This window comes from Corvus kubaryi, unplaced genomic scaffold, assembly GCF_017639235.1.
Source record: "Corvus kubaryi isolate FWS band 111438036 unplaced genomic scaffold, C.kubaryi_AGA036_p1.0 37394, whole genome shotgun sequence".
NCBI classification, from domain to species: domain Eukaryota; kingdom Metazoa; phylum Chordata; class Aves; order Passeriformes; family Corvidae; genus Corvus; species Corvus kubaryi.
In genome coordinates, this window is record NW_024581133.1 from 8,229,730 (window position 1) to 8,249,209 (window position 19,480).

Genomic DNA, 19,480 nt, shown 5'->3' on the forward strand with positions numbered 1-19,480 from the left:
AGTACTCTCAGGTCCTGCTGGTGATCTGATGCAGGGCAGTGAGGAGAGAGGAAGGTCCACATCGCTGCAATCCATCAGCAGTCGTGGGTCAACACAGGGTTACTTGGATGAAGGAATCAGGGCTGGATCTGGATTTTGGCCCAATCCTCAGCATTGTCTTAGACATGGACCTCTTCCAAATTCCTTTGGGAAATCCCGCGTTCTTCGTCACTGTCCCTGTCTCTTGGGAAGCGGCCGGAGCACACACGGCCACCGTGCCTGGCCAGGAGAGGCTGGGCTGCCCAACACTGGGTACCCGCTGACCTCAGGAAAAATTAAGAGGCTTCAGCAAATGTACCCTGCAGGCAACTTTACCCTGGAAAAACATCACCCACATTGCTAGAGTTTAGGAAAACAAATTAGAGCTTTTAATATGCACTGGCCGCTTTTTTTTTTTTCTTCCCCATCCCCACATCCCCCCCAGCCCCCCCCCCCCCAGCCCAGTAACATCCAGTTGCTTAATTCCATTTGAAATCACCCGGGTTAGGCACCTAAATAATCTTGTCCTTCATGCCTGTCAACATCTTGAGGCACCTAACCACCTTTAGAGATGTGGTGTGAAAGCTTGTGAACGATGCAATCGAGGAGGGAAACAAAAGACAAGTATCCCTATTTGCTGCCCAAGAATCCACAAAGAATGCTGCTTCAGCTCTGCTCTGATTTCTAATTAGATTATGAGTGATGTAGGACTCTGAAGCCAAGCTGGAGTTTGTGCTAGCACTTTGCATGTATGAATGACAAAGGGACACCACTTTCATATTGATTTAAGCAAGCCAGTGGAAGAATGTTTAAACATCAAGTGCTTGATGTACCAGTTTGCCAGAGCACCTGGAAATATCAAATTAATTCCAGGTGTTCTGCCATTAAGACAGGCTTGCTGCTTTTACAGCCACACATACAAAATGTGGCTCCCAGTTCCACAAATAAAAACAGAATGGTTTCTGCTCCTAATGCCTCGATAATTCCGACATGTTGCAAGTTCTGGAAAGAATTTTAATCTACATAGTTTTTTTTTAAATGGGGAGGGGAGCGAGGGGGGAGAGATTTTAAATATGCTGCATACAATTTGTGATGGTCATCTCTAAAATGCAGCTCCATTATCCTTTTCCATTTGGAATGAATGAGGCTAATTAATTTCAGGCCATACTTGATGAGGTCAGCACCATACGAAGGGTGCGTGCTAGACATTGCTAATCTCTTTCAGCTGAGAGTGATGAATTAAAGATGAAGCATTCCTTTGCAGGCCTAATTTAGAATGTATATCAAAAACCTACAGCAAATAATACTATACCCTACAACAAAGGAAAACTTGTTCTCTCAGGCTCCCATGTAGGGTTGATTTTAAAGGCATTTTCATTTCGCTTTGGAATTCCAGCTGTGGATGGGTGAAACAGTTCAGAAAATTCAAGCCTTCTCTCTTTCTATTGCTTTTATGGACAAAAGTAGGCAAGGGGGGGCCTAAGGGGAGAGAGAAACTGGTCCGCGTTTGATCCTGTATATCCTGTGATTCTGACTGTACGCTCGGCGTTTAGGAAACCAAGTACCTGTGACGTGACACCCCCCATGGCCCACACTCACATATTACTGTTGGGGTTTTTTAGTCTGAGGGGAAAGCAGTCAAGGGTCCCCTTTGGTTCGGCATCATCCCATGAATGTTTTGTTGGATGTTGCAGGCAGGAAACAGGAGGGTCCATCAGTTCTGCTGGGTCACCCAACAAGGACAGGAGTTTCCAAGCCCTAACAGAGCTGTAATTCTCCCTAGGGATAAACACCTCCCTATGCAAAAAGGTCCCATCACATCTAGAAGTGCAGATAGCAAAACTGAATGGAATAAGTCACTGCAAAAGCAACCAGGTCTGGGAGCAGGACAAATTGCTACACAGCTCCCAGACTGGCTGGAGCTGAGGCTCAGCCAAGCTTTGCCACCTTTCCCTCAAGGCAAAGCCACCCACAAAGTCCATAGGGGTTTTCCTCAGGTGAGGGACTGCAGGATTTGGCCGTGTGGGCAGCAACAAGCTTAATTATCATTTTAGTAAAATAAGGACTTATGAAATCTTAACCCAGCCTCCGAAGGAGGCTGCAAACAATAGACGACCGTCTTCCCCACCACTTCACTGTTCAATACCTGGCAGTTTCTTGGAATTCTTGACAGGTTGCTGCAGCGAGTCGAAGTTCCCAACTGGTGGCCATAAGCGGCTGCCGTCTTTGTATCCCAGTAGTCCTCATTAGAACAAAGCTGCTTCGAATTAAATCCAATCTACATGCCGAATCAATCTTTCAACCCTTTGATTGCTTCTGAAAATATTTATACTTCTTAATAATGCACATTTTGTCCCAAAGCCTGTGATTAAACCCAGACAAGGTCCGGAGAAGCCTGAAGTATATGTGGAAGGGGTTATTTTGGACAGGAAAAGAAAGATAAAGACACAGGTTTTTCTTATTGTGAAACCATTAGAGTGTATAAATCTAGCAATTGCAGTTGTATAAGCATCAGAGTGGGGTTGTAATAAATACAGATTGGAATATTATAGTAACCAAATGGAGTTTATGGATTATGTTCACTAGTTCATATTTCTCAGCTACTACAACCTAACTAGCATCATGCTGCACTCACCTCTGTTAATATTCCCTATTAATATTCTCTTTACGTGTTTGTGGGGAGAAAAAAGTTAGGATTCAACTGCTGCTCTGTGTAAAACAAATATGTTTAAAGAATCATGCCCTCCAAAGAAAAAAAATAAACACAGGGATGCTGTAAAGCGACTGTGTTCGAAGGGCACGGGCTGTGGCTGGCTGAAATCGGCCCCATTCTGCTGAAAGTTGATAACTTTCGAGTGGAATCTGGTCCTAATGCAGGGTATTTGCTGCGTGAAAATTAGGGTGTAAAAATGAAGAAAATAACTTCTGCTTTTTCTTATCCTGGTAAATTTTTAAGGTGGTAAATAATAAGCTTTGGCTGGAGATGAGAAACACACAAAGGCTTTGAAATTGTGCTATGTGGTAAACAACATATTATTCCCTTCTCAAAAAGCAGCATACATCACAGGTGTGATATGTAGAGATGAAGGGAAGGATACATTCCCTGGCTAAGAAGTAACCCAGATAGGGCCAGATCCTCCAGAGTGGGAATCTGCCGTCGATTAAGAAGGTAGTGGTGGCTGGGGACGCAGATCAGATAAAGGCTCTGTACCTGTCTCCCTCCCTCAACACAAATGACTGCCCTTGTCTCTAATAAAAGGGAAAATTTGACTTTGGAAAACACACCGTGATAAATCTCCTTGGATAAAATATGCAGTGCCTGGGTGAGAGGGAAAGAAATCCTAGAAACTAAAAGTATATAACGCTTATTTAATATCACTGTCATCAGCATCATCAGGGCAAATGCAGGTAATATTCTCAGGAGTAGGCTGGTAAATGCTTGTGGTAGTTTTACTTGTGACAGCTTCCCTTTTCATAAAGGAGAGAAAGAAATATTCTCAGTTAAAACATTATTCATTGACTCTTTCATCACATAGTTCATTATACTAAACTGTAATTTCCTAAATATGTTGGGGGGTGGTATTATTATTATACAAATATCCTGAGTCACGATGGCTATTTTGCATTAATGTATGATTTGGATGCTCAGTCTTTAAGGTAGAGGGGAGGGGGGGTTTATCATCACCATAAATAAGAGGAGAGCGGAGATTTAAAAAACCTCTCATAAATAAGGATGGATCCAAAATCTAATGACATGCATGAAAATCCATTTTGGATCAGGCCCCCAGCAGAACTCTGTATTATGTAACCAGCGTTCTCTGAGTATCTTCTATTGTTTGACAACCCTGATTTCACACTGAACTTGGAGCTCATTTCTGAACAGAAGCTTTCTGTATAGAAACTTTAAATCATATCCCTTCGTGAACACACACATACCATCGAGGATATTGTCTTATTAAAGAGTTTAAGCCTAAAGGTGTATGCCTATTTTTAAAAGAAATTTTCTGATTGTAGATAACTGCTCAATTTGATTTAGTGTCCAATGATAGTGATGGGGTTGATAACTGAGCATTCATCGGTAATTCATCTTGTGCTAGTAGAAATTTACAGCAAAGCAGTGCTTTCCCAACACTGACAAGTCCTATTAATCTTCTTCAGACACATTTCAATAGGTGTCTCCATCTGTGCCCAACATCTAAACACTCTGGCATCACTGGGGACTTGGAGACACCTTCATTTCAGGTTACACTAGTGAAAATGTGATACTAGATTGTACTCTATTTTTAACCTAATTCTCTCTTTTCATTCAATTAGCCTTTCTTGCCTGCATTTTTCTACTCATGTGTAACATCCTTTTCCCAGGAATAGCTTAAAAATGAGATTTAGTTACTTAAAGAGACAGAATCTGCCAGGCCAAGAGCAACCAAGAGCTTAGTACATAAAAGCAGAATAATAAAGCTCAGGGACACAGTGTGGAGACCGAATCGCCAATCACCAAACACGTCCTGAGCAGCATTCTCACGATATTCCCCTCCTGATGCACCTCTTGCAGTCACCATTGGGTTAGGACAGGTCTGAAACAAAATACCCCAAAACTGAAAACAATTGCAGGATGTTTGGGTGTTGAAATCCAAAACACCTCTGTTTGTTCGTGCTGTACAGGGATCCCGACCATCCATCCCCACTTCACTTTACACATACAACTAATGCATGAACAAACACAGAGCAGTCAAATTACAGCAATAACATTTATGGGTGGATTATGTTCCAACTTCCTCACTTATTATTAAAAGCGAGTAAATTGCGAAGCACATGGAAGAGGTAGGGTGCAAATGCAGGCGAATTTCCACTCTGAACCAAATGTTGTTTTTTCACTTTCAAAGCTGCGATGAGTTTGCGAGCAGACGCAGCACAGCTTTAAAGCTTACTCATTCAAAAATGTGTGTTTGGGTTCCTTTTTTTTTTTTCTCCCCTCCTTACTCCATTTACGTTTGCCTTTCAGAGAGGAGCAGATGCACACCATTTGGGTTTGGGTGGCTCCTACTTGCTCTGAACTTTCTTCTGAAAAGAGCAAACCGTGAGCCGTGCGTCTGCTCCACGCCTCAGAGGCAGTTTCAAACTTTGTTTCTGGCTTTATGAAGTTCTCTCATGAGTCGTATTATAGATCTAAATGACCTTATTGTAGGTGGCAAGTTTAAATGTGCCATATTAATAACTTGTTATCCAAGACAAATTAAGTCCTTATGTGTCAAAAGCACTCTGCTCTGGATTACCTACAAGACAAGTATTTATTGAATAAACGTTGGATCCAATTTCATTTTAATGTGACTGACTGTATGCTGCAGCCCCTCAGAATGAGATAAAAACACTCAAACCTACAACTGTGTTGCAACATTACACCTAACTTGTCTATTTCTATTATTGTCTTTTTAACATGGGATATCAAAACTGTTTGGGGGGTTTAAGGATTTATTATTATTATTGTTATTATTTTTTCTGAAGAGCAAGGAGAGAGATAGAAAAAAAGACTGGCATTCAGCCTAAAGAGAAATCATTGAAACAAATTAATCCTAGGCCGTTTAAATTGACATGGTAATCCATCATCAGCAAAGGGAAACTCTGAAAGCAATCTAGAATCTGCAGTGTTCTTTCACTGGCCCTCAGGCATAAAGACAGATAGTAAAAGAGGAAGGGGGGAAAAATCATAAAAGTTAGCAGCACCTTAGCATAGGGAAGGGCTAGACAGAGCAGCTTTCACTTTTTCCAGCTTTCAAGCACCCAGCTCAGAAAGCAGCGCTGATTAACCTTCAGTCACTGCCTGCTAACGTTTACTTGTGTGTCAGATCATCTTCAGCTGCTGGGATAGGAGTGATTTCAAATAGTGCAGAGCCCCTGTCCTGTATAAACTCCACCATTGAAAACTCTGCCAAACATCAACTTGGGCATTTCTGCTTACAGAGGACCTTTTATTAGCCTAAACCTGATCATTCCAAATGGACAATAAATTCTATCTGCACAGCCCTGGAGAAAAGAGCTGTACTATCCTTGGGAGTTTAATAGCCAAGATTTTCCTAGAGCTAGCATGAAAAAAACTGGGGGGGCTTATTTGGATTTGGACTCAGGGTATTTTTTTTGTCTATCCCCTGCTTTCTCAGTGGGGCTATCCACCATAGTGTATGTTTCCCAAGAGATTTTTCAAGCTAGTTTTAAATATCTAAAGTGATGAGACTTTGTGCACCTTTAAAATTTTATTAGACTTATGGTCAGAAGGAAACATAAACCTCTTGGGCCTTGAAAGCCCATTGCAATACAGCCATTATCCCTATAATGTCAACAGAGTTACAAAATTCTCTAGAAATAAACCTTTTAAGAGCAGCTTTCCCTGCTGCATGTTTTCTTTTAAGGTCAGTGGTGCATCACTTTTCTGGAAAACGTTTCCCCTCCCTGGCCAGGTTTAGCAATGTGAAATAGAATGTATATTACTAAATGAATAGGTTTAATTTTAGACACTGAAAAAATAAATAGAAGAAGAGAGCCAGGGCAGGAATAATACCTTTCAGTTAGAAACAGACATAGTAGAAAGAAAAAGTCAGAACTTTAGTGCCAGGGGCAAAGGGGTGAAAGGCTGGCTAATATGAACCATATCCAACATCTGCCCTATTTTAATTTAGCAGGGATAAAGTTTCTTCTTTTTTATTATTAAGAAAACTTTATGTGGCAGAGAAACCCATGAGCTATGTTATCAAAACTGTTTTATTGTCACATCGAAACTTAGAACTATTAAGAATTGGCAGGGCAAAGAGATAAAAACTCCCCTTCTCTCTCCTTTTATACTCTGTGACAGGCCTGGGCTCGGGTCCTGCTGACTGGGATGTCCTTTTCATGTCTTTATGAAGTACTGCACTTGGGGCTGTAATATAAAGGGGAGGTTAATTGTTCAGGATGGGTCCAAATGATTGATTCTCCAGGTTAAAAATAAAAACCCTAAAAAAATCTGAATATTTAAAACAAAAACCTGACGCGGCGGTCGCCCTCAGAGGTGAGCCATGGCGGTGGTGCCCAACAAGTGTAAAGAAGGGCTGGACTGGAGACCTGTATGAGAAACAGCCCAAATTGCCAGGCTGGAACATGATCTCATTCCATCTAAAAGTTTTCCACCTCGATAGTGCAAATTCCACTATAAAATAACAAAGTATACTAAACCGCATGTGAGTAGCTGTAGGAGTAAGAGAGCAAATTGGTTTTTGACAAAAGAGGGATGAATACCTTCGGATATAAAGTTAAAATTTGATTGAAAGCATAACATTCCTCTAAGCATCAATATGCTTAAGATCCAAAATATGGTTATTTTATTACCAGTTAATACCTAGATCAAAGCAAAACACTGTAGCTGGAAGGGACATTCTCTCTGGAAATAAAGTTCCATGTAATTATTTCCTATTAAAAACTAAAACTGGTCTTAGATTCAAAAATTTGGGCTTCCTTACATGTGATATAATGCAAGCTTGTCAAAAGAGAGCAGATGTACCATTTTTCACTGTTTTCTGGTATCTCTTTGCTTTAAAGTTTTCGGTTCAGCTTTAACCCTTTGAATGTGAAAGATTCTCATCCACTTCACCTCGATCAGACCAGGGGGACTGCTTTGGATTATATTGACTCATCTCTCATGATAAGAAATTAGGATTTGATATAAGCGAATATCATTTTAAATAAAGTCTGCAAATGCGAGGAGGTGAAATCTAAAGAAAATGATATGGCGATGGGTAGGCAGCTGAAAGTTAAACATTAAATCGTAAACAAGGGTTTTACTCTTGGGCAAAACAGCTCATCTTAATTCAATTCGAGACATGGAGTTTAAAATATGCACTCAAAATACTTCCAAGAAAGCTGCAACCTTTCAGAAGGGAGAGATAAGAATGGATTTTAATTATGAGGTTATAAATATGCGATAGATTTAATTTTTTTACCAACTCCTAATGTGCTACGTAACATTGTTCAGATGCAGTTATACATTTATCTGCCTGTCTCTATTCCTGTCCAGGGTTTTGCTTTTATTTTATTCTTTCTCTTTTTTTTCTTCCTGATAGCCCTATCTCTATTTATGGCATCGCTGAGGCAGGCCCTGGGAAAAAAAAAGAATCTATCCTTCTGTATTTATAAACCACCACAGAATAAATAGGGAATGGCTCCTTTTTACAACTGAAGGGCTGGTATTATAAGTAGCAATATGAAATATTTAGACACATTATTTCAAGCTTCCCGGCTGCTTCTGATTCTGCTAATTATTTTTGATCTGTCATTCAGAAATAAAAAAATAAATAAATAAAACTTTAAAGAGTTCATTAGGACTGCGGAAAGGAAGAAGAGTCAGATATAAGGCAGCAATTATAATTTGATTTTAACACGTTTTTTTCATTTTTTGCTGACTCCTCAGCTGCATTGTTTAGTAGAAGGGTGACTACAATATACTTCTACATTAAAGCCTGTTAAATAGGCAAGAAGCTGAGACATTCAGCTGGGATATTGTTTGCTAGCTCAATTAGTATCCCAAGAATTTGAAAGTACAATAAATGTATCTGAAGATCATATCTAAACATACTTACCAAAAAGTACCCACCTCTCTCAGCAGTTCACATATTTCTGCCTTCTAACTGGGAGGGGAAAAAAAAAGGCAGTTCCATGTGTAGGTTAAGATTGGCGTGTGGCAAGGTTTGTGTGAGATACAAAGAAATCTGTATTTCACTCAACAATTTCATTGCTTAAACATATAGTTTAGAAGCATCTTTTCCTTAAACATGTGGTTCAATAACATTTTCTTCAAAGGAACAATTCAATGTGTTAAAAGATTTAAGAACAAAGAATGTGCTGCAAAATGCAAATTCCCCCAGTGTTATACTGTGTATGCAATTATGTATGTAGGCAGATAGATATAATTTGAGAGTTATTAACTTTCAACATCAATGATGTACCCTGAATCAATACAATGTAACTACCTATTAAAATATAAACCAGGTGTGTTCCCAGGCAAATACAGTCTGAGAAGCTTTTCTAGGTATTTTTTTTTCTTTAAAGATTACAGCTCTACTGTGGACAAGAAGCTCAAGAGATTGGTGCTGGTCCTAAAGATGGAGATTGTTTTGCTTTTTGCTGATGGTTCTAGAATGTTTCATTTCCTCCACGTTTGGGGGAAAAAAAATTAGAAATAATAAACAGTAATGAAATGGTGTAAAGGGGAGGAATTGCCTCACAAACATCCGTACATTTATGCACCTCCGGATGCATGGTAGAGAAAAGTTCCCTATTTCCATATTTCCTTTGGTTGAAGGGAGGGAATGAAGGGAGCAGAAAACATTTTAAGCTTTGCCCTCCCGTCGGATCGACCCCTCTTGCAAATCCCTTTCTCCTGGCCGCCCTCCCTCGCTCCCCCGAGCACACAGCCCGGCGCAGTTAACCTTGGAGCGGCGCCGGGGAGGGAAGGGTTAATGAAACCCAGCTCTTTACGACCTCCAGGGTCAGACTCTTCCTATCTGCAATCTAAGGAATTAGGTAAGGAGGTTATAAGATTATAGTGAAAGGAGTTATAGGCCCTCGTAGCCTCACACCTGAACATATTGGGCTAATCCACTGGGATTCTTAAAAATCGCTTCAGCTATGGAAAACTGTTAATTAGGCTGAGTCTGTCCCGAGGTTTCCTGTTGCATTAGTGATCCAGCCGAGCTGCCTGCACTCCACAGGCTCGCATGAAATGCTCTTAATATGCCTATACTTTTTGTCCCCTCTCCACGACTGAAATCAGCATCAGCCCCTGATTTCGGGATAAAAAAAAGGCAAAGCTGGGGGAACATTCAGCCCGAGAAATGAACAAAAGTCAACCCCCTCCGGTCCCCGAGCCCTGGGTGCCCGGCAGGCTATTTGCAGCTGTTTCTAACTTCAGTGTTTGTTTACAGTAGCAAAATTAGCACTTGGAGGAGAAGTGAAAAGCTGTTTTCACATCAGTTTTACTCCTCGGTTCCTAGCTTGAGATGCCTTTCCTCCCTCTCAGCAAACAGCATCATTTAAAGTGCGGTTCAAACTTTCTCTCGCTCATTTGACTTAGTTCTCTGCAGTCGCATCCTATTTTCTGCTAAAGAAAAATACGCGGAGAGAAGGTAGCATGTGAACACGGGCCAAACATCACGGATTCGAGGCAAAATAATAATACAAATAATCCCGAGCATCCCTACAGAACGTATTTTAACGTATCTTGGCAGCGTCCTGCCCTACTCCCAGCTTTCTGCCCTTTGGCACTCAGATATTTGCTTGTCTCCAGCAAAGTTTTCTTTAATCCGCCGAGACACCCCAGGGCTGTACCTGAACCACGGCTACATTGCTCCCTACGACCGATAAAATCCTGCAGCAGCAACTCCCCAACTTCAGTACTTAAAGCAAGGACTGATTTTAGCCATTTTTTTTCATTTGCAGAAATGCTGATTTTTTTTTTCTTCTTTTTTTTTAATTTTTTTTATGCCACTTGTGGTCACCCTCGAATGGCAGTAATCTGTAGATTACATATTACGAGCCTTGTCATTAGGTGGATAAAATGAGGTGGTTAAACGCTAAAATCCATTTTACTCACCACATTTGCTTGTGGGGAGGGAGGGGGGCGGGAAGGAGAGGGTAGGACAAACTTGTAGGAGAAGGATTTAAACCCCTCGGATGGGAGCTGGATGTGCCCTCGCTTCTGCTGTTAGAGCCCTCTCTGCCTGGTGGGTACAAGGGCTGGGGACCCCTCAACTTCACCTCCAAGGCAGGCGCCCGATTACTCCAGCCCTCTCCCTCGCTCGTGAGCCTTTTGTCCCCATTTTCGTGGTATCTCAGCTTTGCTCCACAGAGTCGACTTTTCTCTGCCTCTTCCTAGATTTGCTCTGTAGCATTTCTAGGCTCCTACTCTCCAGCTCTCCCCCCGCTTGCCTCTTTCATGTGTGTCCCTGATCCCTCTCCAGCTGATGTGATTCTTTAGAAATGTGGGTCTTATCCCGTCCCTACCTTTGCCGGCTCTGATTAGATATTATTTTTTCATTGGCTCTGCTACAATGGGTTCCTCCCTTTAATCTCTCGGTATATTTTCCCCCTCCCGCTATAACCAAATCCATGAAATTCACAGCCTCTCTCTTTGACACGACTGGTTCGTCTAATCACTCCATATCGATTTCCCTAACTCTTTTCATCCAGCTGAAGACACATCTTAAAACACTCCAAGCCAGAGTGTGCTCTTTGCTTTATACACACTAATAAAATGATTTACCCTTCTCTCTCTGCTCTCCTCACAGGAGAAAATCGTTCAAGTCGCGGCTATTTGTGTGTGATCAGTAAATATTTAGTGTGGCGACATCCTCAGCTCCTCTCCTGATCAATACGCAACCCAACAGGAGGTGGACTATTGTCCGGGTAGTGACTTGCTGAGATCTCCTTTAGATGAATTCTTTGCCCCTCATACTGTCTGTTATGATTTATCCTCGAAGGTGACCAATAAAGAAAAATTGAGTCTTTAAAAACGTCTGTTTCTAACCTGTTTACCGTGCCATTAAAGCACCTAAGCAAGGAATGGCTTACTCCTCCCCGTCTCCCATATCCCTGGGATGGGCTGACACATGCAGAGCGCTGCTGGAAAATGGGTACCAAAGCGGGCAGCCCCCGCACCGCTGCTCTGCATCCCTGAACCCCTCGATCCCCTCTTCCCCGACCCCTCCAGAAAAACCCCGTCCGCTCTCTGCGGTGCAGTGTCACGGCAAAAGGGCGAATCCCCAGTCGCACCCTGCAGCATCTTCGGGCACAGGGCTCGCTCTCACAGCTCAGCCTCAGCGGGTGGAAACGATGTGCCCAGGGATGGAGGGTGCCCCAGCAACTTCCAGCCCACCTCCCTCCTCCTCCTCGCATCCCGCGGCTCTGCCTGCCCCAGGACCAGGCTGAGGCAGGGCTGTGGCTTCAGAGGTTTTTTGTTTGTTTGTCTGGGTTTTTGTTTGGAGTGTTTTTTTTGAACGACATGGAAAATCTGCAGTGAAGAAAAAAAAAAAAAGTAATAATAATGGAAATGGAGAGGAGCTTAAAGACCGTTTCCTGTGGTTAACCATAACGAGAGCTTTCCCAGAGTGATAAAATGGGCAGAAAGAGAAGTTCGCGTGTGTATGTGTATGCTTTATCCTGATCTGCTATTTCACTCCTGGGAAAGCCAGTGCCTCCCCTTGTAATTACCCCAGGAGTGTGCTGTGCCCGGTGAGATGTCAGAGCCAGCAGTGCCTGGTGTGTGGGTGCCGGTCTGGCGCAGGCTGGGTGCCTCCGCACAATGGCTTCACAGTTCTATCTGCATCGTCTGTTTGTGCTCACTCGCATCGTGTCCTGCAGCCCACAGAGGTGCCCAGATATTTACTTTATTCCCGTGCGTGTGCATTTGCACCTCAGCTCTAGGTCGAAGGCGTTTATCTCTGCAAATGGACATTGCCTGCACAGGCGCTGCATAAATCCAGGGCTGTGTATTACAGATGTGCGACTGTTATTCAAATGTAAAACCAGCTACATCCACCTGTTAACTTTGTTTAGAAACCACTTTCACTAATGGCTTTTCGCTAACTTATTCAGCCCGTTACTCGAGTATAGGAGGCAATGGTGGGGAAAAATCCATATGAAACCCTGCTCACAGCCTCTCTGCGAGAGGACACTTTCCACACCTTGCCTAGACAGGGCTCCTATAGAGCGCTTATCTCTCGAATATATCTTTATACTAATGCATACTTAATTGGTCTGTCTTGACTGTCCATATAAAACAATTTAATTAGGGTTCTTTCTGCTTTGGAAAGAAAGAAAAAAAAAATCTGCCCAGCATTTATTGTATTTAGCACCAATACAGGCAGAAAATGTTGCACAAGTTTTTGGTTGAAAGAGCACCTATGTGTCCATTGAAGGGCGTTGATCCGAAAAGACAGAGAGGACAAGTAAAATCGATTTGAAGCAACCCTCTCTGTCCCTTTCACACCATTCAGACACTCCATTCCTTCTAAGACAAAGACCCAGCGCCTTGGGAATGCTGGCAAGGGGGGGGGAAAAAAGGAGGAAAAAAAAAAAAGAGAGAAAAAAAAAAAGGAAAAAAGCTTCAATCCCCCCAAGCAAAAGGGAGAGCTCTGAAATTCCTTCATATTGCTGTTATTTACCCCCGAAGATATGTTCAACTCCAGGATTTTCTTCAATTCGGCGTCTAACACTGCTGCTGCGAGGAATGTCCCTGGAAGGGGAGGAGGTAATTATGGCTATTAGTGCTGCGAGCCCAGCCGCAACCTTGGTCACTCGCAGGCTTTTAGGGTTAAAATAGCCCTCACCTCTGACCCCTGCGGAGCAAAGTTGTAGCTATTGCCACAAGTTGGGCCAAAGTTTTCAAATCCAGGGCTGGGCAACACCGGAGGGGGCAAACTTCTCCCTGGAATTATTTTTGGTTGGGATTTAAATCATCTTTAGTCTATTTAATTGCCTTTCCCTCCTCCTTTGGCCAAACAATCCCTTTCGGAGAGGTGGGGGGGATTTCAAAATGCCCTGCTCTCACTACCTTTCCCACTGCTCTTTCCATTTAGGTTTAATTTGGCAGATTGTTTTCAAGCATGAAAATGGTTATCATCAAACTGAATTACTGGGTCAGCCTTTCATCCAGAGAGCTCAAGGATAAAAGGGGGGCTGGGTGGGTCGGGGAGAGGACTCCCACCTTTAGGCTTTCCCCACCACCACCCATTCAGCTTTACAAAAAAAAAAAAGGAGCATTTGGAAAAATGAAGAAAGGATGAAAAGCTTGGATTTGTCTCCTTTGCTTTCTGCACACCTTCATGATCCTCCTCTGCAAGGGGTGATTTTGGAAGGGGGGGCGGGGGGGTGCTCAAATAGAGGAGGGGAGGGAACCCACAGATGCAAGTACCCCTCAGGCAATAATAAAAATTCATTCAAGTGGGCTATGTCTCCATCTTCCATGTACTGATTAGACTTAACAAGAGTGGAAAGTTGTGTAGACCATATTTATGGTATTAACAAGCAGTTAAAAGATTTATCCTTCTTCTGATCAATATTGTTCGTGCTCGGTCCTTCCCCCCCACCCCCCGGGCCCTCCCCGAAGGCTGCAATGACAATCGCCTTCATACTTTTTCATCACCGATCGAGGTGGCAAAACCCTTTTGTAATTTTCATTAGCCCAGTAAACATGCAATTAACATGCAGCACTGTGGTTAACTTAATTCCTGTTTTAAGGCAAGGAGAAGCAAGAAATGGAAGAGCGTTTGTTCCATTTGTCAAGTATGACACACTCCCTACCCTAACAGTTTCTTAAAATAAAAGCTCGGCTCCCCACCACCACGACCACCACCCCTCTTTCCAGAAACCCCCCACACTGATACACACACACACACAAAAAGGACCAGGAATCCATTAGTTGGAGAGTATTCTCCTGCCAAAGGCGGTATAATGTATTCCAAATTTTCCCAAGCCCTCACTGTACCGGGGTCCCGTTCCCCCCACTCCCCCCCTCCCATCCCGGGGAAGGGGGCTGACTCGCTGATATTTCTCGTGGGTGAAAGATTCAGCCTCTTCCTAACCGTATTTTTTTTTTTTTAATAAAATAAAACTAAACGTGCTTCCCATGTCTAAAAGTTGCCATGTTTGTGAAGGGGGTGGGGAAAAATGTCTCCAAGGGTTTCAATTAGCAACAAATGATTATTGCAACGGATTTTTGGTAATGAAAAAATGTGGAGTACCTCTTTCGAGCTGGGATCTCAGGGGCAGTGAGAGAGAGAGAGAGGGGGAGAGGGAGAGGGAGAGAAGGAGAGAGAGAGAAAGAGATTGCTGATTAGCTCGGATTCTTTCCCAACTTGCTTTAGCGTGTGCTTGCGTTCCCTGCCGACCCTACACAGGACACTATATATTTTTTCCCCTTCGGTGCATGTGTTGATAGTTCAGCCTGTAGTTGTTTGCGGTTGGCTTTTTTTTTCCCTTTTCGGTTTTTTTTTTTTTTCCTGCTGGGGAGGGGGGGGGTGGGAAAGGGGGGGAGGGGGGGCTGAAATCCGTCGCATCCATCCTACCCCCACAGTCATTAACTTAGGAGATTTCCCTCTCTTATTTTTTTTTTCTCCCCAGTTGGAAGGGTGGGTTGTGAATATTTTTCCCCTTTTTTTTTTTTTTTTTTTTTTTTTTTTTTTTTTTTTTTTAAAGTCTCGCCTTTCCAGCTCCAAACAAGGTGTAGCGAGACGCTCTTCCTTCTAAGGAATGAAATGAGACAAGGATCACTCAAAGACATCTCCTACCTTGGGCTTGGGGATTTTTTCTTAAAGGCAAGGCGCACATTCCTAAGCAGCTGTGTACAAAGCCCCCCCGAAATCTTGTCTGTGTAAAGTTAGAGTGTGTTCAGGGTGGTTTTTTTTTTTTCCTCTCTCTCCCAAGGCTGATCGCTAATAATACATCGAAAGCACTTCCCTTTAGGTTGTGGGAAATCTATTCCCTTCACCTTGCTTCCTTTTTTTCCCCCCCGAAGGCTGTAACTTTACTTTTTTTTTCTCTCTCTCTCTTTTTTTTTTTTTTTTTTAATCAGTTTGCACAATCGCTTAGATAAACACCAAGAAGGAGACTTCTCTTTAATTACCCAACGCACATCTTTCTGGGGGGCAAACAGCGGTCTGAATTTTTTTTTTTTATTTGTTTGTTTCACCTGCCAAACTAAAGGAGAGGTAGAAAAAGGAAGATGCAAGCGATTTGGGACCTTGAACAAGGCAAATATGGTTTTGGTATGTTTACTTATAGTTTTTTTTCTTCTTCTTTGACACTTTTTTCGGGCAATGTGTTGTGATTCTTGTGTTTCTCTTTTAAGGAAAACAAAAAATCCAAAAAAGCAAATGTTAGCTAACGTGCGTCTTAAACGATCGTTTCTAAGGTTACGTGGGTTGCTCTAAGGAGGGGAAGAGGGGAGGGGGGCAGACCCAAGTATGTGTAATTGCAGCACCATCAGTTAGCACGTCCTTTAGCTAAATAAAGCAAAGCAGCAAACAAACAAACAAGCGAACAAACCCAACGACCGGACCCGGCTTCCAGGTCCGAGGCAAAGCGCTTCCAAGTCATTTCCCCAGGAGCAGCGCCCGGGCGCTGCCGCCCCTGCCCGGCGCCGGGGCTGCTCGGGGGGAGCGCGGACCGACCTGCTCCGGAGGGTGGGAGGGCAGGACGAGGCTCTTAACTTAAGTGATAGGTATTAAACTGCCCGGGATCGTGTCGCCGTGTGCAGCTGGCAGCGTTTATTTGGGGGGAAGGAAAAAAAAAAGGTCGGTGGGGAAGGTAGAGCGCCGAGATCCCCTCTCCCCCTCCGGTCCCTTCCCTGGCTAAGCAAGTACAATGGAAAGAAGCTGGAATATACTCACCATCCGAAGGTGTGGTTGGCAGTTCGGCTGAGGCTTTAAGGCAATTATTTATCCTTTTTTTTTTTTAAGTGTTATTGCAAAAGACGTAGATCTGACTTTAAGCAGCAGAAGTGTTTTGCTCTGACAACAGCAAGCGAGGCACGGATCCTCGTTAAAAAAAAAAAAAAAATCACAAAACAGGATCTCCCCCCCCCCCAATCCCTTACCACTATGCTTTAAAAATACCTATTCGGCACAGCTCTCGCAGAAACCCTGATGCAGAAATCTTATAGTCCGGTCTAGGAGTGCCCAAGCCAATTAATTTTAAATCCTCAGGAATTAATCAGATTAAAATGTACAGAAGTTTCATTCTCGTATGCATACGTGAGCCAAAAGTCGTTTCCCTTTAAGAGATCCTTTTCTTTTAAAGTTGAATTTTAGGCAGATAAGAGACTTACACTAGGGGGCAGCCAGATACTGTACTTGCTCCAATCTTAAGCAATTTTTTTTCCTCTCTCACAGCATATGCTCTGATTTAGCACTGTAAATTTTTCAGAGGACCCAACTCTGACAGCCCCTGGTGATTTTCAAAGTACCACAAGCCAGTGGTTAAAAATTGCATTGACTTGGAAGTTCAGAGGCACACAATAGGAGCCACTTTCCCTATTCATGGAACTTCAGTGTGGTGGAAGAGAAAAACACACACATACTACATTGAGGGAGAAGAGGAATTCATTGAATTCTGTCAGACGTAACTGCTTTCCACTGAGTTCAGAGCGAAACTCGGTATTTGTTCGATGCTGTATTCATATTGCGATTTAATCTAGAAAGAATTAGAGGACTGTTAGGCAGCTTTCTGCCAGGAAAGCAGCTTCCCCCTCCTTCCTCCTCTCTTTTTGAAACCTAAAGATTTACACCGGCTCTATCCCCAACTCTATTTTAGCAAAATAAATCCTTCCACTCCCTCTCATTAAAATAAATTTACATCTGCAGTAAAATGGCAGGAGGGATGCATTTGTTTATTTGGAAAACCAACACGGTCTCACTTTTAAACCAGAGCATTTCTATTGTCATTTGCCTCGGAGAAGGACAGTGGAGAATCTCCCCCTTCCTTGCGAGGCGCTCAGGTTTCGAGGATTATATAGCGAAATTAGCTGCAGTTCATTTTTACATTCATCTGTTCTCTCAACCCACTCGCAGGGGTGTTTTCAAATAAATAGCAAAGCATCTAATGGTGCTAATAGATAGTTATATCGCTGCATCCCTCGAAGAGCAAATAGTTAATCTGGGGCATTCTTCATTAATGCTTGAGCAATCAGCGTATACGGCAGCTTTTAAGCGTATATCAATGGCTTTTCATTTTTACGATCATACGTTCAAACTATTAATATTGTGCGTCCTGATAAAACCGCTCTCTCTTCTGATTTCTGCATTTGTTAGGATGGCGTTTATGTTTTTTCATATGGTGAATTAATCCTGTTTACTTTGTCAGATTCGAGAAAGGAAAGGTTGGTGTTGGGTTGTGGTTTGGGTTTTGGCTTTTTTTTTTCCCTCAGGAAATTCAACATCAGCAACAATGTGCGACTATTCTGCATTTTGAACCCTCCACCTTCTCCTACCCTCCCCGAAAGGTGACCTCCTCAGCTCTGGGTTGTTTGGAAATCATAAGGCAGTTCCCCACATTTTAACTAGGAAAGATTGCTTTCCCCCTTTCTGGCTTCCCAGTCCCTCCTGGTCCCTGTTTCTGGTAAAGGTTATTTTTTGCTCCGTGAGGATCAGTGGGAACGGTGCAGCCTTGTCTTTGAAACTGAGCTGCAAAAACATCTTCGCCCGTGGGGTCTGAACACACCAGGTTTCCAGGCAGGACACTCTCAGGTCGAGGTGCTTTTTACAACTTTCCAATCATCTCCGCACCTGCGGCTTTAGTATTATTTCTGCGGCAGGAGTAGGTGGGCATGTGGCAACATGAAAAAGTGTGTGTGAGGAGGTAAGGGGCAATTAATCCCTTACAGAGTTGTGCCCAGGTCTGTGTCCCCGCGGCCGTGCTTGGTGACCGGCTCAGATGTAAGCGCTCATACACGCGTGTGTTCGCAAAGGAGGAATGGTCCGGCCGTGCATTTATCTGTCTGTGTTAACCTGTTTTCTATTTTATCTCTCCGTCCCTTCGCTTGTTCGAGTGTCTTTTGGCCATTTTCACCGGGAGACGGACTCGAGTCCCCGCTCCGCTGGCCGGTAGCTCCATTCAGCGGGAAATAAACACGTCCCCGTGCTTAGCTCTGCTACCTGCTCATGGTACGGCACGGAGGTCGTGTTACAGTGTCAGGGTACGTGTGGTCATGAAACCCCCGAAGCCGCAAAATCCCGAAATAAAGTTAAAGGGGTTGAGACGAGCTACGCCGTAGCGATGCCGTGCAAAAGGCACGGGTGTCACGCTCTGCAGAGCGGCGTGCCGGGCTTCGGTGGTGTCTGGAGCGGAGCCGCGGTTCCCTCGCTTCGGGGCGAGCGGGGACGAGGAGCGGTCGGGCGGAGCGGCGGAGCCCCCCCCCGTCCCGCCGGAATGTGCGAGCAGCCGGTCCCGGAGCGCCGGGCGCGGACACGCTCGGCTCGGCGCGGCTCAGCTCAGCCCGGCTGGGCTCGGCGCGGCTCCGCGGGCGGCCGGGGCACGACTCCGGCGGGCGGCGGGACACGGGGCGGCCACGGCGAGCGCAGGTGCCCAGAGCGGGGCTGGGGGGCTCCGCTGTGAGATGCCCGGCGGGCGCCAGCCCGCATTGTGCGCCCCGACCGCTTTCGCGGAACCTGCGGCCGCCCCTTCCTCCCGGCGGCGGCGGCAGCGCCGAGGCTCGGCTTTACTTTATTCCGTGGAGTTTTACCTCGGTTTAGCGCCTGCTTTCTGCTTTGCACCCGCCCCCCGAGGCTTTGCACCGACCCCCGAGGCCGTGCCCCGGCGGGCAGCCCCAGGTGAGGCGGCGGCGGCGCCGCGCTCCGCACGCCGGGCTCGCCTTAACCCCTGGCCCCGGCGGGGCGGGAGCAAAGCAGAAAGCAGGCGCTAAACCGAGGTAAAACTCCACGGAATA

The 19,480-nt window shown here is 44.3% G+C and overlaps 1 protein-coding gene and 1 long non-coding RNA gene across 15 annotated transcripts in view; one reads left to right on the forward strand and one right to left on the reverse strand.

Annotated features, from left to right (window-relative positions):
* LOC121669947 overlaps nucleotides 1-19,013 on the reverse strand; it is a 69,712-nt gene extending 50,699 nt beyond the window's left edge. For 7 of the 14 annotated variants that reach the window (XR_006017967.1, XR_006017963.1, XR_006017964.1 and 4 more), the window contains exon 1: nucleotides 1-15,214. This is a non-coding gene — a long non-coding RNA (uncharacterized LOC121669947). The other 7 variants (XR_006017959.1, XR_006017970.1, XR_006017961.1 and 4 more) reach the window with 7 other exon arrangements.
* Nucleotides 15,592-19,480, forward strand: part of NR2F2 (nuclear receptor subfamily 2 group F member 2) — a 13,117-nt gene continuing 9,228 nt past the window's right edge. The window contains exon 1 of the mRNA XM_042039588.1: nucleotides 15,592-15,803. Within this exon, the coding sequence (XP_041895522.1) occupies nucleotides 15,761-15,803 (43 nt within the window). The 5' untranslated portion in view covers nucleotides 15,592-15,760. The remainder of the gene's footprint in view (nucleotides 15,804-19,480) is intronic.